The 17,355-nt window shown below is 44.3% G+C and overlaps 4 protein-coding genes across 5 annotated transcripts in view; 2 read left to right on the forward strand and 2 right to left on the reverse strand.

Moving 5' to 3' along the window:
- Positions 1-2,492, reverse strand: part of LOC146276600 (cAMP-regulated D2 protein) — a 7,255-nt gene extending 4,763 nt beyond the window's left edge. The window contains exons 1-4 of the mRNA XM_084701577.1: positions 1,873-2,492; positions 1,380-1,581; positions 1,026-1,159; positions 72-199 (exon numbers count right to left, since the gene is read on the reverse strand). Coding sequence (XP_084557703.1) covers positions 72-199; positions 1,026-1,159; positions 1,380-1,581; positions 1,873-2,337 — 929 coding nt within the window. The 5' untranslated portion in view covers positions 2,338-2,492. The remainder of the gene's footprint in view (positions 1-71; positions 200-1,025; positions 1,160-1,379; positions 1,582-1,872) is intronic.
- Positions 2,493-2,971: 479 nt separating this feature from the next.
- On the forward strand, positions 2,972-9,847 carry LOC146276601 (uncharacterized). Its single transcript, XM_084701671.1, has 19 exons — positions 2,972-3,018; positions 3,109-3,167; positions 3,313-3,376; positions 3,447-3,598; positions 3,713-3,777; positions 4,033-4,126; positions 4,354-4,623; positions 4,744-5,037; positions 5,257-5,508; positions 5,669-5,962; positions 6,168-6,289; positions 6,611-6,827; positions 7,052-7,213; positions 7,535-7,713; positions 7,930-8,084; positions 8,446-8,697; positions 8,952-9,105; positions 9,352-9,484; positions 9,578-9,847. Coding segments are annotated over exons 1-19 (3,045 nt in total). The 5' UTR covers positions 2,972-3,016; the 3' UTR covers positions 9,703-9,847.
- A 95-nt stretch (positions 9,848-9,942) lies between these two features.
- Positions 9,943-14,068, forward strand: krr1 (KRR1 small subunit processome component homolog). Of its 2 annotated transcripts, none has more exons than XM_084701668.1 (10): positions 9,943-10,061; positions 10,469-10,644; positions 10,975-11,109; positions 11,230-11,355; positions 11,536-11,619; positions 11,723-11,779; positions 12,644-12,814; positions 12,947-13,024; positions 13,161-13,257; positions 13,400-14,068. In XM_084701668.1, exons 1-10 carry the CDS (start codon positions 9,986-9,988, stop codon positions 13,543-13,545), a joined length of 1,146 nt encoding a protein of 381 aa, XP_084557794.1. In that variant the 5' UTR covers positions 9,943-9,985; the 3' UTR covers positions 13,546-14,068. The 2 variants fall into 2 exon arrangements, with proteins under 2 accessions (XP_084557794.1, XP_084557795.1); XM_084701669.1 differs by lacking the exon at positions 11,723-11,779 and adding an exon at positions 11,808-11,855.
- glipr1a (GLI pathogenesis-related 1a) lies at positions 13,842-16,330 on the reverse strand. Its single transcript, XM_084701670.1, has 6 exons — positions 16,038-16,330; positions 15,651-15,905; positions 15,368-15,486; positions 15,181-15,272; positions 14,885-14,911; positions 13,842-14,338 (listed from the first exon to the last, which is right to left on the reverse strand). Exons 1-6 carry the CDS (start codon positions 16,224-16,226, stop codon positions 14,181-14,183), a joined length of 840 nt encoding a protein of 279 aa, XP_084557796.1. The 5' UTR covers positions 16,227-16,330; the 3' UTR covers positions 13,842-14,180.
- Between the last annotated feature and the right edge of the window lie 1,025 nt (positions 16,331-17,355).

The following is a 17,355-nucleotide window of genomic DNA, read 5'->3' on the forward strand; positions in this document are numbered from 1 at the left end:
GTATAAATGCTAAATGATTAATGACTAAGATGTAATGACTGAGATGTGAATGTCCAGGGGTCCGGTCTCACCTGGTCTTGAGGGGGATGGAGAAGGGAAGGCTCTGGAACACGGCTTGTTTGAACAGCGGCTTGCTGCTCTGGATCATCAGGTGGAGACTCACAGACTGGGCGCCTGCGCTCTCCCCAAATATGGTCACCTGTTTCAGACACCATGGAAGACACGGTTATCATGCCGGCTAATAGATCACCACACACACCGTAGGTGGGATTTTTATAGGCTCATTTACTATACTATGTGAGGGTGATGTTGAACTATAAGCAAGTACACACACAACCAATACTGACATATGATTTGAGGCGGTGAGGCACTGAATGAATTCCAACAGAGCCAGTTTACATGTTCAGAACTTTTTCTTGAATGTTTTCTTGCCATCACGACCCAGCCCCTAAGTGGTGTATGTGTGTGTGTGTGTGTGTGTCACTGTGTAGTGCGTGGCAGGATGTGTAGTGTATATGTGTTTGTGCGTGTGTGTGTCAGCCCCATCTCCACTCTTCAGACACAGCACTGTGCACAGAGCCTCAGACAGCCTTCAATCCCCCCACCATGGTTGCTACACAAATCAGTCACGACCACACCAAAAGAACCCGGTAGCCAAAAACACCGCTTCCAACACCGCCGCCTAAACCACCTCCCCATAGACTCGCCCTGCTCCTGTCTGACTGACTGACTGACTGTCTGACTGTCTGTGTTACACTCAAGCAAGGCCTTACTTCACAGACAAAATACATGGAAACCAAAAACAAATACTGCATTATCCAAAAGTTCCATTACTGAACTACATTATCACGCTGAATTCTATGGAACTGTGTACTTTGATGTCTTATGGAGAAAAAAAACTGGAATTTGTAAAATTTGTAAGTGATACAGTAGGTCTGAAGGCTCATGAGAATACACATCGCTCATGTATAGTTTCTCTCTGCTTGCTTTTGTATACGTGTTATTTCTTTCACTTGCATGCTTGCCTTGCTAGGGTCCCCTCCAAACAGAGCGATGTTCCTCTGTACCCAGAGAAGAGCAGCCTGCTGGTCCAGAATCCCATAATTCCCTGATGCAGACGTCTTGGGATCTTTACCAGAGACGAGGAAACCAAAAGCACCTGGGAGAAAAAAGCCACATCCATGAATGTTAATCCTGACCAGTATATTGACTTTACTTTACCCTCCCTCCACCCCCACCACTATAATGAATTGCACGAGATGTCCACAAAAGTCAATTTGTACACAGCACAGACTCTCTCACGAAAGTGCAACCCCCCGTCAATGATCCTAACTCGATTATAGACAACCAGAAGCCTCAAAGCAGCTACCCAGCCTTACCCAGCCTGTACTCCAGGCTCACCACCACCGAGTGGGTGAAGTTGCTGATGAACCTGCCATCGTACAGTGGCTTGGAGGCGGAGCCGGCGATGAAGTCTCCCCCATGGATCCACACTAACACCGGCAGGGGCTTCAGCAGAGGAGAGCTGAAGTTCACATCCAGAGGAACGAAGATGTTGAGATAGAGGCAGTCCTCACTGACCTAAGGGACAGGTGAAGCCTCTGGTCAAATACGTGATGTCAGAACATACTAAAGTCCATCATGGTGGTACGGCATCCACCCCACCCCCCCGCCCTACCAACCAAGAAAGTATTGATGATGTCCCCCAAATCTTTAAACACAACACAGAACATCTACCTAACACATTGGATGTGGAGAGAAACTGTATTTTTCGAACACTGCCACAAAATACAATTACAAATCACCTAACACATGTTTTTTCCTACATTACAAATGGAAAATCTCATGACAAAGAGGCTCTATCTCCCATACCTTCTGAGGACACTCGTCAGAAATGGGACCACTGCAGCCTTGCATGCAGGCGTCCCTGGGGAAAGTGGCGTCATGGACGCCCGGCCAGGGGGTCACAGCTCTGGGAGGCTTCCACCTGTATGCTCCCACCGGAGGATCCGCATAGGGGATCCCATAGAACACATGACACTTGTCCACCGTCAGCCCCTTGATCACTCCGTCCTTGGTCAACACTATGGGGCCGTAATCAGGGATTCCTGCATTGTGAGGGTTTGGCCGGAGGGAAAGATCTGCAAAATCTTTGAGGGAGTTTTCTTTGAGCGGCAGGTCTCGTTGGATGACAAGAGGCTCGTCTCTCACGAGCAGTCCAGAGGAAATGCTTCTCAGGAAGTTGAACAGGTCGATCTCATTCTCGTACACGGCCTCTCCAGTCCTCAGCGCCAGACTAAGACCACAGAACAGCAAAAAATACGGACAGCTCTCCATCTTCAGACTAGAAACTAAGACATTTGTTGACTGAGGTACTACGGCTCATTTTATTCTTTCCTTGAATAGTATATATCCTTGTCGGGGTAAGGGCACAAGACCGAAGCCTGTGCCAAGAGTCTCCTTCAGTCTGTTCTGTGTTTGTTCTTGTGATATCAATTTGGCCAACTGGAAAACCAGGGGCAGTAGTTAGACAAAACCACCCTTGTCACAGCATGTGGGTCTGGACCCATGACAGTGATGTAGAGAGTGGGCTGGACCGTGTGATGCAGGTCCAGTAATTGGAGACAAGAGGTCTTTCACTTATCTAATGGGATAATACAGATCCCCATGATGTGAAGCTCATTCTTGGGAAGGCACTAAAGTATTATATCTATGGGATGCAGTTTTGGACAATATGTCATTCTATGGCGGCGCGGTGAGAGAATAGGTTTCTGAATTTAGGCAACATTTTGAAAAAAGAATTGTCAAAGTCTATTGTTTTATTTTATACGAACATAAACCTGTAATGAAAACGTTAATGTAAGATGTCACTAAAATTACACGAACCTTATGGTAACAAATGCTCATCTGCACACCTGCTACTTATGCCTCTCGTTAATCGACATTGACGTCAGGTAGTTCGTGGAATCAACACCCTTTGATCAAGCGTAATTCGAGCAAAATAACACTGTCAAACATGTAAATATGTTTGTTGTTCTCATTCCCTAAGTCGTTAAAACCTTTTCTGTTTTTAAGTTTATCTTGACTAATTGTTACAAACGTTTGCAGGAGCTACTTTACGTGTCCAATTGTCTTATTCGTTCTTGTACCCCAGACGATATCACTCGGTAAGTATGCAAATCGAGAGATTCACGTCAGTATTCAAGCACCTTTTCATTCTTTCCTAACCCTTGTTGCAAAGTGAGTTTGGCAGGAAAGAAATCTCCACATGGATAATGCAATACCAATTTGCCACGTCTTGTCCTTTTTCAGTAAGATGCAAAGGTTTTACACTCTCCATGTGCTGGACAATTAGGAACATCAGCTTGTTTGACAGGTGACTGAACACGGTTTCTTTTACTTAAGTTCTGTTGCACCATGTTAAATACAATTGTGTCTACCCATAGATCAGATAATATATGGTTGAACACCAACAAAATCCAATCAATGTGGAAAAAGGACAAATTCACATCATTGACAGTTTCCCCATCTTTGAACCACACTGTAACCCTTGAGTATGGAGACGAGGTCTGGAAATGGACATTTTCAGTCTTGCCGAGTGAGTATGCCTGCGTCTCCCTTAATCAGCAAGAAATAATAATTTAATGGAGAAACATTCTTATCCGTGTTCCCAAATGTGAGCACAAGGACTGCTTTTCTTTCACCTTCTCAGGTACTAGCAACATTGTAGTCAGAGGTCAACTTAAGCCTGAGCAGCAGCCCTCCAACACCACCCTGGTGGGTATGATGTCAGAGACACCATCTCTCAGTTGGACACACATGCATATCTCCCCTCCCATGGACACACCTGTTCATCAGTTCTCACTGCTGATCTGAGAACTACATGATCAATTGTATTCTTCTGTAAATAACCGTCAAGGATGTCTGGAATCCAACATTTCATCGCCAGTAACTGTGTTCATGTGCATATGACAATGTGAGCCCCTGTCCATGTGAACAAATATCAAACAAGCATCTCGTCCTCCCAAGTAGGAAGCCATGCTGTTGTTGTCCGACGATGAGGTTTTTCCATGTGAGGCAGGCACTCGGTACCTCTATCAGGATGACAACCTCATCATCGCTCTGGGTATGTTTCTATGACAAAACATGTCATTATGATTGAACGAAAGATACATATGTGTGTGTTGTGAGAGGGTGCGATAGAGAAGAGTAGATGAGACAGACAGACAGAGAAACAACAAGAAACAAGACTTACAAGAGCGAACAATGTCTTCAGAGCATGTAAGCTGAGCTGCACCTAGATTCCTCTGTTTTGGATTCCTTTCTGCTCACGCCCCTTTGTCTCCCCTCCAGGCCACACCCCACGATACCCTCTCAAAATGGAGCCCAGGAGTGCCTCAATGTTACTGATATCCTGGCAGAGGGCGTCCTCTCACTTCTCTGCCTCCCCTGCCAACCTAGTGTCTCTCTACCAGCCTGATACGAAGGCCTACGATCTTCTGACTTCAGACACTACCCACTCCAACTACTACCGCTTCACTGGCCTGGATTCCTGTAGCCCCTACGCTGCCTGTATAGAGAGGGAAGGCACTCACACGCTCACCTGCCTCTATGCCAACACAAGTAGGGATTAAAAACAGGCGCCAGCCTAAGCGTATGAAAGGTCACTGCATTTGTAAGGATGTATGTGTTTTGGTTATGTCATTTGCTTCATTTTGAATTATTATTGTTTTGGGATGATAGTCCCGGAAATGCCTAAAAATTTCCAGGTGGTATCATGGAACGTCACCAGCATCACGGTGGCTTGGGGCTGTCCGGACAACAACAAGTTCTCCCTCTTTCTCGTCACGGCCTTTTACCTCAACGGAAGCGACTACATCCTTGAGGAGAGGTACTTCAGGCACACTCTGAAGAGCTTTGTGTTTACCCTGCTGGACCTTCAGCCCTGTAGCAGGGTGAAGTTTGGTCTGCAGACCGTGTGTGAGTTTGACACAGGGTCTCACTTCAGCAGGATGGTCCTTATCGATGGGAACACTGGTGAGAAAAGAGAAAAAAAAGCTGTAATTTGTCAGATAATTATTTCGATATTTTTGTGTTTTTATCTCCCAGGAGGAAATCTCCTGTTCAGCAGGAGGTCTCCTCCATTTGTTTTGTTCTCTTGAAAGTTTTAAGGGAGTTGTTCCATGTGAGGGCATGTGCAAATCCCCCTGTGACATTGCTCGTAATTTATTTTGTATCCCCTTGTCCATCCTCCAGTCCACTCAGACATCCATAACCTGCATCAAACCTCCTCTGGGCCTGGCAGCTACACCCTGACCTGGGAGGTGAAGAACATCTCAACAATCTCTTCATTCAGAGTGTACCACCAGGGGGCGCTCCACGCCTCCACCCTGCTCACCACACACACGGTGGACGGCCTGGAGCCCTGCCAGTACTACCTCACCAGGGTGGAGGCCATGTGTGGGGACAACGTGGTCATGAGCTGGAGGAGCGTAACTGCGTGCTCGGGTACTGGAGGACCACCTTTCACGTTTGGGTGATTGAGATGTCGTTCGCTGAAAGTACAGCAGATCATCTTACAGAGCTTGGATTTGTTGTAGTGTTTTATCTGTGAGTGCATCCGTGTGTGTGTGTGTGTGTGTACATGGGTGTGTCCTTCCTCCCACAGGAACTCGAGGTGTGTTGGATCTGAAGTATCACTCTGAAAACTCCACGGCTCTGTGGACGGCCGATGCCGGCGGCGAGGCAGTATTCCAGTACCAGCTGTCGTACCCAAACGACAGCTCCATCATCCAGAAGGGCTATCTGACGGAGACCATGCTCCCCCTCCCAGGGCTGATCGAGGGGGCCCGCTATGTCCTGGACGTGTGGGAGGAGTGCAACGGGGAGATGAGTGCCAACCAAGCACTGCTGGTCTTCAATGGGATCAACGTGCCCCTCAGACCCTTAGATCTGGACTTTGGTTGGTTTTGTGTGCTGTGAATATGTTTGAAAAATCTGTCAGGGAATGATTTATTATTCATCAGTGTTTACTGATGAGTGTGATTTAGTCCACGTCACGTCACTGAAAATCCCTTCATTATCTCTTTTAATATGAATGCATTCAGTAGACCTCATGTTGTGACCTGCAGTTAAATGCTGTACATCCCCCCCCCCCCCCCCCCCAGGGTTAGGGATGGACGACCCCAGCCCAGTCCTGGTTCTGGTGGTGCCCTGGCTGCTGCCAGAGGCCCTGCAGAGCCCCACATCTGAGCCCAGGGCCAAACTGCAGCACATCATTGAAAAAAAAGTGAGGGTTGATTTAAAAATAATAATGACTTATTCGTGTTTTAGGTCTTTTAGCTTCAACCTGAAACCTCTCACAAAAGGTATGTTTGTCTAGACTGAGGGCATCTGAGTCAGACGCATCCAGTAGTGTACTTGCCAACAGATGCACACACAGAAATGCTTACTAATATGACAATATTTGAAAACACTTATGGACCTTGTGTAAATATGATTCTCAACATCCAAGCCAGTCATATTTTACTCATTCTTTGTCAAAGAGACAATAGAATGACTATTTGGGGGTACAGGAAATTGCCTAAATTCAACCATATCTTTTTGTCAGTTGGAGGAGCTGCTGAAAGACTTCCCACAGAAAGCCAGGGTACAGTTGGATGGCTTCAGGAATGCAAGCCAGTCAAATACAAACATCCTTTTTAGTGTGTTTGATGCCTTGATAACAGACACGGACGTGCCACTGCTAGTAGGAGACCTGCTGGACCATGTCCAGTCCCTCCAGCTGCCCAGTGTACACGTCAACAATGGCATCATTTACTGGGACGGTGAGAAGGATCTCCTCACCTGCGTTCTATATACGTAAAAACGATTTAAAAACATAATTGAACCGATTCACCTTTGTTAAGTTTTGCTTTCTCCTTTACAAAATAGTTTAAAAAGTTTACTTGGCTACTATATACTGTACCTGGTTGCACTTTGATTACAGACAGAATTTATGTTCTAAAATGTATTTTCTTATTTGAGTTCTAAAAGTGTTTCTATTCCCTAGACCCAGATGAGTGCTCCTCCCCTGACCTGATCAAGTGTCCCTCCCACGCTCTTTGTATCAACACCCTGGACTCCTATACCTGTGTCTGTCACCCTGGTTACTATGATGTCCGCTCACCCCTGACCCCCCCCCTGGACCTAGCGTCTGCTCCTGTCTGTTACAGTATGTCAGTCCACTCCACCACACCTCCAAAGTCGAGTACAAATTGCTAGAGTCAAACCCAGTGACCATGCGTCCTAACACCATCAACAACACAGATTGGCCACAACCCTCTCTACATTTCCCCCCCTCACCCCCCCCACCCCGCTTCCCAGTATGACAGTTGTCAATCCCACTGCTATCATTATCGGAACATAATTTGTTGACTATCCCACTGCTATCATTATCACAACGTATCAAGGGCTTGACGATGAGTAGCATCATTGAAAGGTGTTTGTGTGAGAGAGAGTCACTGCTCTCCCCGCGTCTTCTCCGTACAAACAGAGAACGGAATGTTCACCCAGTGCCTGGACAGACGGATGGCGGGAGGCGTCTCCAAAGCCTTTCTGGCTGCTTACCTGGGCGGCGACGTGACGGTCTTCCTGAACGACGGCCGCTGCGCCGTGAACGAGAGCGAGACGCTGTACCACTTCAGCTCCTCGCAGTGCGGGACCGAGAGGCTGGTGAGTGGTCCAGTCGAAGATGGAGGACGTCACGTAGGAACAAACACGGCGATCCCTAAGGGATGGTCATATTCTAGTCATGTGCACGCCATTGTCATGAACGCATTACTAGACAGGCAGGCGGTATGCCAAGGAAATCTTTAACGAAATTACGCTTGTGTACACTGCACTTTCTGTAGACGTAATGGGATTGTGTGTGGTGTGTTCCGTCTCGAGGTGAACACGACGCACATCGAGTTCCAGAACTCTCTGACTGTCGCCTTGAGCAGCCAGATGACCATCACACGCAGGGATCTGAAGGTTATCTGGAAGTGCGTGTACCCACGAACCTACTACATCCTCAATGTGCGGATTAACGTGGATCAAGATAGGTGACAAATGAAACATTTTGTGTGTCCTTGAAGTAAACATCTAGGTTTTCTGTACTAAAACACATTGTATAGATCACAAGTGTCATGGCGTTGCTTGACAGTATTCCTCCCTCACTTGCCCTCTCCTGGGATCAATCCAGGATCCTCTGACTAACGCAGTCAACAACCACCTTTCATAATCACCGCTTTAGCTACTATATACGTAGCTACCATCCCTGAAAAACTTTAGTGGGTGTGATTTATACCAAGGACAAGTTGAACCAATTCTACTCGTATCTCATTCATTATAGTTCAGTCTGCTTCGCTCCGTTAACAAGCCTCCATTCACAGAAAAACTTCCTGTCCGTTTCACAATCTCCAGGGTGTCCTCCCACTCTGTGGTCGTCTTCAACTCGTCCCACAGTCTGCTCCTGACCATGAGCTTGTACAGCGACCTCTCCTACAGCCACAGAGAGCCCGTCTCCATCACCCAGGCCGACTCGCTGTTCTTCGAAGTGGCCCTGCAGACAGAGCACACCTTCACCCCCGAGGTGCTCCTGAAGGTCTTGACCTGCTGGGCCACGGAGAGCCCCGCACCCAACAACACGGTCGGTGGCATCTTCCTCCTGGATGGGTGAGTTTCCTTGGTGGTGGTGGGGGGGGGGGGGGTGAAAGGGTGGCGGGGGGGGGAAGTATTAATAGTTTTGAGTGCATTCATACTCTTTGTATTTCGTAATCTAAACAGACTTGCAAGTTACATGGTTAGGTGAAAAAAGACCCAGACACACACAGCCGCTACATTTATTGTTTGTAACTGTTTACTCTCTCTTCGACTCTCATTTTGAATTGCATGGAGATGAACAATGCAATCCTATTCCCCCCAATCAGATGCCCTGTGGACAGTACGTTCCACTGGCTGTCACTGAACGGAGTGGCACAGAGGAGCAGGTTTTCTCTCCAGATGTTCACCATGCCTCGGGGCCTGCCCATCTACTTCCACTGTCTGGCCCACATATGCAGACACGATGAGGACTGCGCCACTGTAAACCAATTCAATTCACTTAATTAAATTGATCGTGTTTGCTGTCTTGTCATTAGTTGATTAACATCATGTCTCTTATACTTGTAAGATGTCATGTGTTTCACAGTTGAGCTTCTTTTAGTGTTCAATTCTTCTGGATTGAATAACTGTTCTTTGACTATTGATTAGAATTTATGGACTATTTGCTTATTGATGTGTTTATTGACACTGTATCGATTTCTCTAATCCCATGTTTATATTTTAAAGAATTGTACCGCTCCACGACTTTCTAAGAGGTCAGTGTCCCAGAAGAATGTGAACTCCAGACAGGTGTCAGTGGTGTCAGCTGGCCCTCTGGTGGTCAGCCTGAAAGCAAAGCCAGACACCAAACCCTATGACTGTGAGTAGATTTGCTGGGATCACGGCTGTGTAGATAAATGGGCCTACCTCCCTGCCTATGTCTAGTTTTTGATTTTGTGTTTCTTTCATTCAGGGGATGAAATGGGGACACTGATCTCCGTTGTTGGTGGGACTGTAGGCTTCTTTTTGTTGGCTGTTCTTGGAAGCATTGCATCCAAAGCCATAATGATGTATTATAAGAGGCCAAGGCTTCAATGAATATATGAATGAATGTAGTGGTTCTAGTGAAATGCATTCAGTATGACCCTATTTCATTTTCAGTGCTACTGCAATGTACATACAGTTATGTATTCCTCCAGTGATATCACATTGCTAAATAAAATTTCAAAAACGATCACGTTAATTTATTGAATTAATTGCCACAGAATATAATATAATTGCCACTCAAACATGATGGTAAAAAATGGTTCATTACAACTGAAAATGCAGAAACCCCCGGTGGATATAGTACTTCCGGTTTAGAATATCTGGTACAACAACAATGGCGACCTCCACGAGTGAGGAAAGCATGATCGATGCACAGTCTGGAAAGAAGACGAAAAAGAGTAAAAATCAAGGTAAGTGATCTATATATGACACATTTTAACATACGTTAATATTTTATTTCTGCTAATGGCATGCTTTTTGTTAATTTGGAGGTATAAATTATCTAGAGTTAGCATCAGTTACCCAGGCTGTAGCAAAACGTGTTGGCTGGCTACTATGATAAACATGGCAGCACTAGCCCAATCAGATAACTTGCTGTTACCTAGTAATCGTAGCTGTCATATTGAATACGATGATGTGTATTTTGAAAAAATAATAAAATAATAACTATTAGTGCCTCAAATCTGCGAATTATTAACAAGGTAAATTGCGCAGTGTAGCCTACACATGAACCATACTCGTGACACATGTACATGGTTGGGTCAGAGTCTGTACCAGTTATTTTCTTTCACTACAGTTTCTGTTCTCTTTCCCCCAGTGGACGAATCGGACCTCCTCACTGTGCCAGACGGCTGGAAGGAGCCAGCGTTCACCAAAGATGACAATCCCAGAGGTATGCTGGAGGAGAGCAGCTTCGCCACACTTTTCCCCAAGTACAGAGAAGCATATCTCAAAGAGTGCTGGCCGCTGGTGCAGAAAGCTCTTGGAGAAGCGGTAAGTTCAGCCAATGGAGGGTTTTTTAGACCAGGGGAAGGCAACCCTGGTCCTCAGGTGCCACTGTCCTGCATGTTTTAGATGTTCATTTGCTCCTACACACCTGACTCAAATGGGTTGTTATCAAGCTCTGTGGAAGCCAGGTAATGACCATTCATTTAAATCAGGTGTGCTTAAGCAGGGAAATATCTAAAACATGCAGGACAGTGGCACCTGAGGACCAGGGTTGCCTACCCCTGTTTTAGACTGAAGCCTGTCTTCAGTTGCAAGCAATTTGTTTGGAAGTTAAGTATGTCACTGGAAGTTAAGTTTTAACTGTTGCGATTACAGCACATCAAGGCCAACCTTGATTTGATTGAAGGCAGCATCACTGTCACCACCACCAAGAAGACCTTTGACCCCTATTCCATAGTGAGGGCACGGGACCTCATCAAGCTGCTGGCTCGAAGTGTTCCGTTTGAGCAGGTACCCTCACGTAGCACATACATTTAATTTATTTTCTGCTCCACTAACTGTATGCACTTGTTTTGAAGCGTACGCTAAATAATTCAACTATAAAATAAAACAAGCTGCTTCTTTGCCAAGGCTGTGAGGATACTGGAGGATGAAATGGCATGTGATATCATAAAGATCGGGACGCTGGTACGAAACCGGGAGAGGTTTGTGAAGAGAAGGCAGAGACTAATAGGACCCAAGGGCTCGACTCTAAAGGTAGGACATCAACCATGTAGTGGAGGCCAACACACACTAAGGGGCACTCTTTTGTGGTCCCGCCCACCATCCTGATTAGATTTTAGATCTTTTTTTCTTTTTGTTCTGATTGATTCCAGTTTCTTGTTAAAAAAGTTTCATTTTCTTCTTGTGGAAATCACTATGTTCTGTCTCCCACAGGCTTTAGAACTATTGACCAACTGCTATGTGATGGTGCAGGGAAACACTGTGTCGGCCCTGGGGCCCTTTAATGGCCTCAAGGAGGTGTGTGGACTGTTTCTGTAACACAAGCCCAAGTAAATGTTGTTTTCATGCTCAGTATACTTTATATACAGGATGAACTAAGCTAAATATATTATGCATGCAGGTACGTAAAGTGGTGTTGGACACCATGAAGAACATCCATCCCATCTATAACATCAAGGTAAGACCTAGTGTTACTCTTTGTGCAGGTTTGTTTCGAGGCAATGAAGGTGATCCGAACCACTGATGGGGTAAAGGTATCTTGCCTACCTAAAAAACTCTGCAACTTTAAGTACCATTGCAAACCTGCTAAGGTTTTAAATATGAAATATCCTAGAAAAAGAAAATGAATAATCTTGTGTGTTCTTATATTTTGCAGCTACAGACTCCAGGTGGTTTCTGAGGTTCTAAAAGTGGTAGTTACTATTTTAGTATGACAGGAAGTGTGTGCAAGACATAGGATGTGGTTAAATATATTTAAAAAAGGAAACACAAGCAAAAAAATCATAATCTGCAGCTAAATATTTATATTTTTTTTCGATAATATTCAGTCAGTAATATTAAAAAGGTTTATTTTTTATTTTTATTGCTCTAAAAATTTGAAAATTTTAAGGGTAGTCTTAGGGGGTATTCCAGAAAGCAGGTTATGCAACATAACTGGGTAAGTTAACCCACCAACTGATTCACAATGTTGTAGCAACCTACTTGAAATGTTGCTACAATGCTAGGTTTCAGCTTTTCTTAGTCCATCGCCGCCATAGCCAGGTACATAGTTTTATTGTGCCCAATGATGATTATCCATCCTTGTTCTGGATTCCGTGAATGATAAAAAGCCATCTCCAGGCTTGCTTGCCATTGTGGCAAAGCTTGGAGCTGAGGGCACCAGTATTCTCTCAGATACATTATTATTTGTTCATAGTAGTATAGAACAGGTTTGCTTCGTCAAACGCCTCAAATATCCTAAACCTGTAAAATATCAAATTTTCACACACTTTTGCCTTTTCTCATCCTTGATTGTGTTCCATGTCGGGGCGTATGAACACAGACCCTCATGATCAAGAGGGAGCTGGCTAAAGACCCGGAGCTCCGGACACAGAGCTGGGAGCGCTTCCTGCCTAACTTCCGTCACAAGAATCTGACCAAGCGCAAGGAACCCAAGAAGAAGACCACAAAGAAGGAGTACACACCGTTCCCCCCCCAGCAGCCTGAGAGCCAGGTGGGTGGACCCTCCACACATACACACACACACACACTCACACACTCGGCAGCCCAAGAGCCTGATTTGTGGACCTTTCACACACAGAACACAAGTCTGTTTCAATATTTTCGCAATTTCTTTTTATTCCAGATTGACAAAGAACTAGCCACCGGTGAGTTCTTCCTCCGAGAGAGTGTGAAGAAGAGGAAGAAGATGGAGGAGATCAAGGTATGCAGCTCCGTCCATTTTTCTCTTATACTTCTGCTGTCACTTTGATAACTTATGCCCGGCAAATCAGTACAGTTCAATAAAATCACCATTGTCCAAAGTATGGGGCCTCAGTACAGTCTTTCATTTGTTGCAGGGAAAACAAGCTGAAGCACTGACCAAGAAGCAAGAGGAGAGAAATAAGGCTTTTATTCCACCCAAGGAGAAAGCTGCTGTAAAGAAGACCAACAAAGGTATGTGCCATGATCGTTTCTTTCCATGCCATTACTTTGTGCGTTGTCATCTGTTCACAACCAGGTTCGTACGGTCAATGTACAAACATACTCACGCGACTAAAAGGGATCAACAACATCATTCTCTCTTCTGCTTTTGCAGCTCCCTCAGATGGCAAGATCGATATTGAGGCAATCAAAGCTAAAGTAAAAAATGCTAAGACAAAGAAACTGGGAGCTCCCCCGGTCAACCCAACCCCCCCGACCAACACTAGTGACAAAAAGAAGAAAAAGAAGAACAAAGGCTAGTTGTGAAAGCCTGGTCAGTTATGGACTTGAGCTCTGCAGTTAAAACGTCAGAATTGGAGACCAGCATGTTGACTGCAAGAGATGGAACAGGAACTCGGAAGGATTGTGACATGGTCATATGTGACAGTTTGAGTCCACGCAATGAGTGAAGTACTGTAAAGTATATAGCAGTGTCAATGGTGTTTTCCATTCCCCTGTTCTGTGAGGTTTATTTTGGATATTCCTACAACTTCAACAAGATGCATGGACTTTATTAACATGACTCTGAACCAGACGGATTAACACAGCTCTGCATACACCTTTTCTTAACTTTTATTTGGTCAATTATGATTGACGTGTAGAGACATTTCGTTTCTGCCCAACCCATGTTTGCCAGGCATGCAGGTTAATGGACATAAACGCATAATTTACCAAGCATTTCTATTGATAAATAACATGCATATGAAGCGGAATTCATTGCTGTCTGTTCTCTCTTTATATTGGGACATTTTGTAAGTACAAAATAAATGTTAATGTATTTAAAGGGATTGTAGTGTGTGCGTGTAACACCATACAAACATTTTCAAATTTCATCCTATGGTCTCTTGAGGCACATCCCAAATGCATAGTGATCATGAAACACCAGACTGCGTAATCTATTCATAGAAGAAGATGTCAGGGTAGTAATGCTTTGCACCATATGCAGAAAGGAAGGTGAGGAGCAGGGCTAGTGGTCGGATGACCAGAATAGACACGCAGGAAGGCCCACAGGTTGTCCCAGTTAGGTAGTCCCAGTCAGGAGTCCAGCTGTAGCCTGTATACAAACACACAGGTTACCACACAGGTAAATACCAGTCCACTGCACTGTCCCTGGACAGGAGGGGAATGTAGGTCCTGTGAATAGGGATGGCTATAGCTAGGTATGCTACGTATCTTGGCCACGTTTCCCAGGTTTGTTAAGAAGCTCTTAGCGTTAAGAGCTTCTTATCGAATCTGGGAAATGTGTCCCTTATTTTTGTCTCTACCAATGTGAAAAGACCATTGGAGTCCCCACTAGTAATTAGTGGTAGGGCTGATGTAGTGTTGGCATACAGGGTGATGATACAAATTGCTGTCCTCAGTAATGTTCAAACCAAACCTACACTACTGGTGCTGTTCTTCTACGTATGTCATAGAGAACAATACATGGGAATGTACCAAACAGAGATAAAAGCACATGATTAAATCAATAATGTAACCAAAAATGGAAGAATAGCTTTTAGCTGATGAGTGTACAGTTTACATAGTACTACACTCTGAGTCTGCTTTTTCTTGCACTGTTCTTATGTTACAGTGTTATGTAGTATTTACTATGACTTACTTCTTGGTGTATCTCGTTCTCGGTTGCCTGTGAAGAGAGAGGGCACCGTAAGATGTAGTCAGGATTCATAAAGGTTCCAGGTAATTTGAAGAAGCTGAAGTAGGTGGAGCAGTCGGGGCCCAGGTGTGATGAAGAGGACAGGGGTAGAAATGGAGTGGCCGTGTTGTGCAACACCTTTGCACAGCAATTCCCTTTGGGGGTTTCAAAGTGCTTTTCCAAACTGATTGCAACAGTGGCTTACAGAAAACATGACAGCTTTGTGGTTTCCTGCTAGCTGGGTGTGAAATGAGACTCACGGCACAGTTTCCCCTCACATTCGTCGGTTCCACCCTCACAATCGCTACAAGCAGCTCCAGTCTTGTATGGTCTCCTCCGAGCCACGTTGCCCCTGGTGACGGAAGCGTAAAGCACACCCAAAGATACGTATGGAAAAAGATATTCATTTATAGATGAATGTTTGTGTGCAGTTTTATCTTGACTCACGCAGGAGCATAGTTGCACACAAATATAGCCGCCTCTTTTGTAGGAAAGTTGGTCCGAGCCACTCCGTCTGGACAGATGTTGACTGCACAGCCAACCTTGTAGCTGCTAGCCCATACAACCTGGGAATAGCAGCACTTATCAAGCCAAAGTAATTACATTCTGTGGCTGTTAACAAGATCAACAATTTCCAAGTGACCATCTTATTGAAAACCAGCAAATATTTATGGGGTTGTGTACTTTATCACAGCAAGCATGCACAGTGTTGAAGCTCATTATACTGTACCTGAGTGTAGTGGCCACAGCTCTTACCCTGCATACAGGCATTGCTTTGATTGTGGTAGTCTTTCACCTCAGCAACCCACAGGTTCAAAGAACTTTGTACTGAGAACATTGAGGTGGGGTATCCTGTCCAGATGTTCTCTCCAACAGAGGAGAAGGAGGGATGGACTCGCTTGGGATCTTTCAGGTAGATGTTGTGTTGGTAATCACACCTTCTGGACCATGCTCTGGCTGTGATGGCCAGTCCCTCATCCCAGGTCTGGATGGAAACAAAGCCATAATAATGTAAGGATCAACATTAGCATGAAGACAGGAAGAAAAAAGGTGGAACGTAGATTAGCTATGTTCCCCTTTTGATGAAGATTGTATGTGAAGTAACCTCACGTCTTACCATATAAAGCATGTCACTGGCATCTTTCACCGTAGATCGCACAGAGTTGTGCATCTTCACACAGTCATCGATGAATTGTCTGTCTTTGATGTCTGGCAGTGACGGGGAATCCTGTCCTGACACCAGACATCTAGACATACCAAGAACAAGCCCAGTACAAAGCAGCCGAGGTAATACTATCAGCCACATACTTCTAATCAGAGAACAATTCAGTTGTCTGGAACTTGAACAGTAAACATTGAGGATCTTATCTCACATAACATCTTTCTACTTCTTCCGTGTCACTGTGAGGAAAGTTCAGTTACAGACTGAACTGTAATAGCTTTGGAGGAAGTAGAATATTTGGAAAAAATATGTTAGGCAAGTGTGATAAAGGGGTGGGGTTTGAGCAAGAGAGAAGCGAGGGGTGTGCATGTTTAAGAATGTATGGTGACTAATGGTGATTGAATTGAATACGTTTATTTTAATAAACAAAATACATTCCCTAAATTACTCGACTCAATGGAAAGAGATCCAAAATTCAACCCAAGTCTCTAATAAATGCCCCAAATTATACTAGTCATTTTATTACACACAATCATAAACTTTCACTTTCAGTTTATTTATAAAGTGAATACATTCTGTAGCAAATCTATTAAGTCTCTAAATTAACAAATAAAGTCTCAGAAATCAACAGTTGTGTTAAATCAGTATTTGCATGTAATAAACATATACCTTCCACCATCATTCACATTCATAATTATGCTAAAATTGAATTAGAGTGGATTATTTCACTGTGGATATTTCTTAGCCTATGTGTAAGAATGAAGTTAATGGGTAACTGTGTATGTATGAAGTTAATGGGTAACTGTGTATGTATGAAGTTAATGGGTAACTGTGTATGTATGAAGTTAATGGGTAACTGTGTATGTATGAAGTTAATGGGTAACTGTGTATGTATGAAGTTAATGGGTAACTGTGTATGTATGAAGTTAATGGGTAACTGTGTATGTATGAAGTTAATGGGTAACTGTGTATGTATGAAGTTAATGGGTAACTGTGTATGTATGAAGTTAATGGGTAACTGTGTATGTATGAAGTTAATGGGTAACTGTGTATGTATGAAGTTAATGGGTAACTGTGTATGTATGAAGTTAATGGGTAACTGTGTATGTATGAAGTTAATGGGTAACTGTGTATGTATGAAGTTAATGGGTAACTGTGTATGTATGAAGTTAATGGGTAACTGTGTATGTATGAAGTTAATGGGTAACTGTGTAAGAATGAAGTTAATGGGTAACTGTGTATGTATGAAGTTAATGGGTAACTGTGTATGTAT

This window comes from Hypomesus nipponensis, chromosome 7 (assembly GCF_054491055.1).
Source record: "Hypomesus nipponensis isolate SF chromosome 7, ASM5449105v1, whole genome shotgun sequence".
Taxonomy (NCBI): domain Eukaryota; kingdom Metazoa; phylum Chordata; class Actinopteri; order Osmeriformes; family Osmeridae; genus Hypomesus; species Hypomesus nipponensis.

Bases quoted from the DNA above. Each gene is read 5' to 3' on its own strand.
- krr1 (XM_084701668.1), top strand. From the start codon at position 9,986: ATGGCGACCTCCACGAGTGAGGAAAGCATGATCGATGCACAGTCTGGA. The intron at 11,620-11,722 runs GTGTGTGGACTG...TTATGCATGCAG, and splicing joins CCTTTAATGGCCTCAAGGAG to GTACGTAAAGTGGTGTTGGA. The intron at 13,025-13,160 runs GTATGCAGCTCC...CATTTGTTGCAG, and splicing joins AGAAGATGGAGGAGATCAAG to GGAAAACAAGCTGAAGCACT.
- LOC146276601 (XM_084701671.1), top strand. The intron at 5,038-5,256 runs GTGAGAAAAGAG...TCCATCCTCCAG, and splicing joins CCTTATCGATGGGAACACTG to TCCACTCAGACATCCATAAC. The intron at 6,290-6,610 runs GTGAGGGTTGAT...TCTTTTTGTCAG, and splicing joins AGCACATCATTGAAAAAAAA to TTGGAGGAGCTGCTGAAAGA.
- glipr1a (XM_084701670.1), bottom strand. From the start codon at position 16,226: ATGTGGCTGATAGTATTACCTCGGCTGCTTTGTACTGGGCTTGTTCTT. The intron at 15,906-16,037 runs GTAAGACGTGAG...GTTTCCATCCAG, and splicing joins CCAGTGACATGCTTTATATG to ACCTGGGATGAGGGACTGGC. The intron at 15,487-15,650 runs GTACAGTATAAT...TGCTATTCCCAG, and splicing joins GCTGTGGCCACTACACTCAG to GTTGTATGGGCTAGCAGCTA.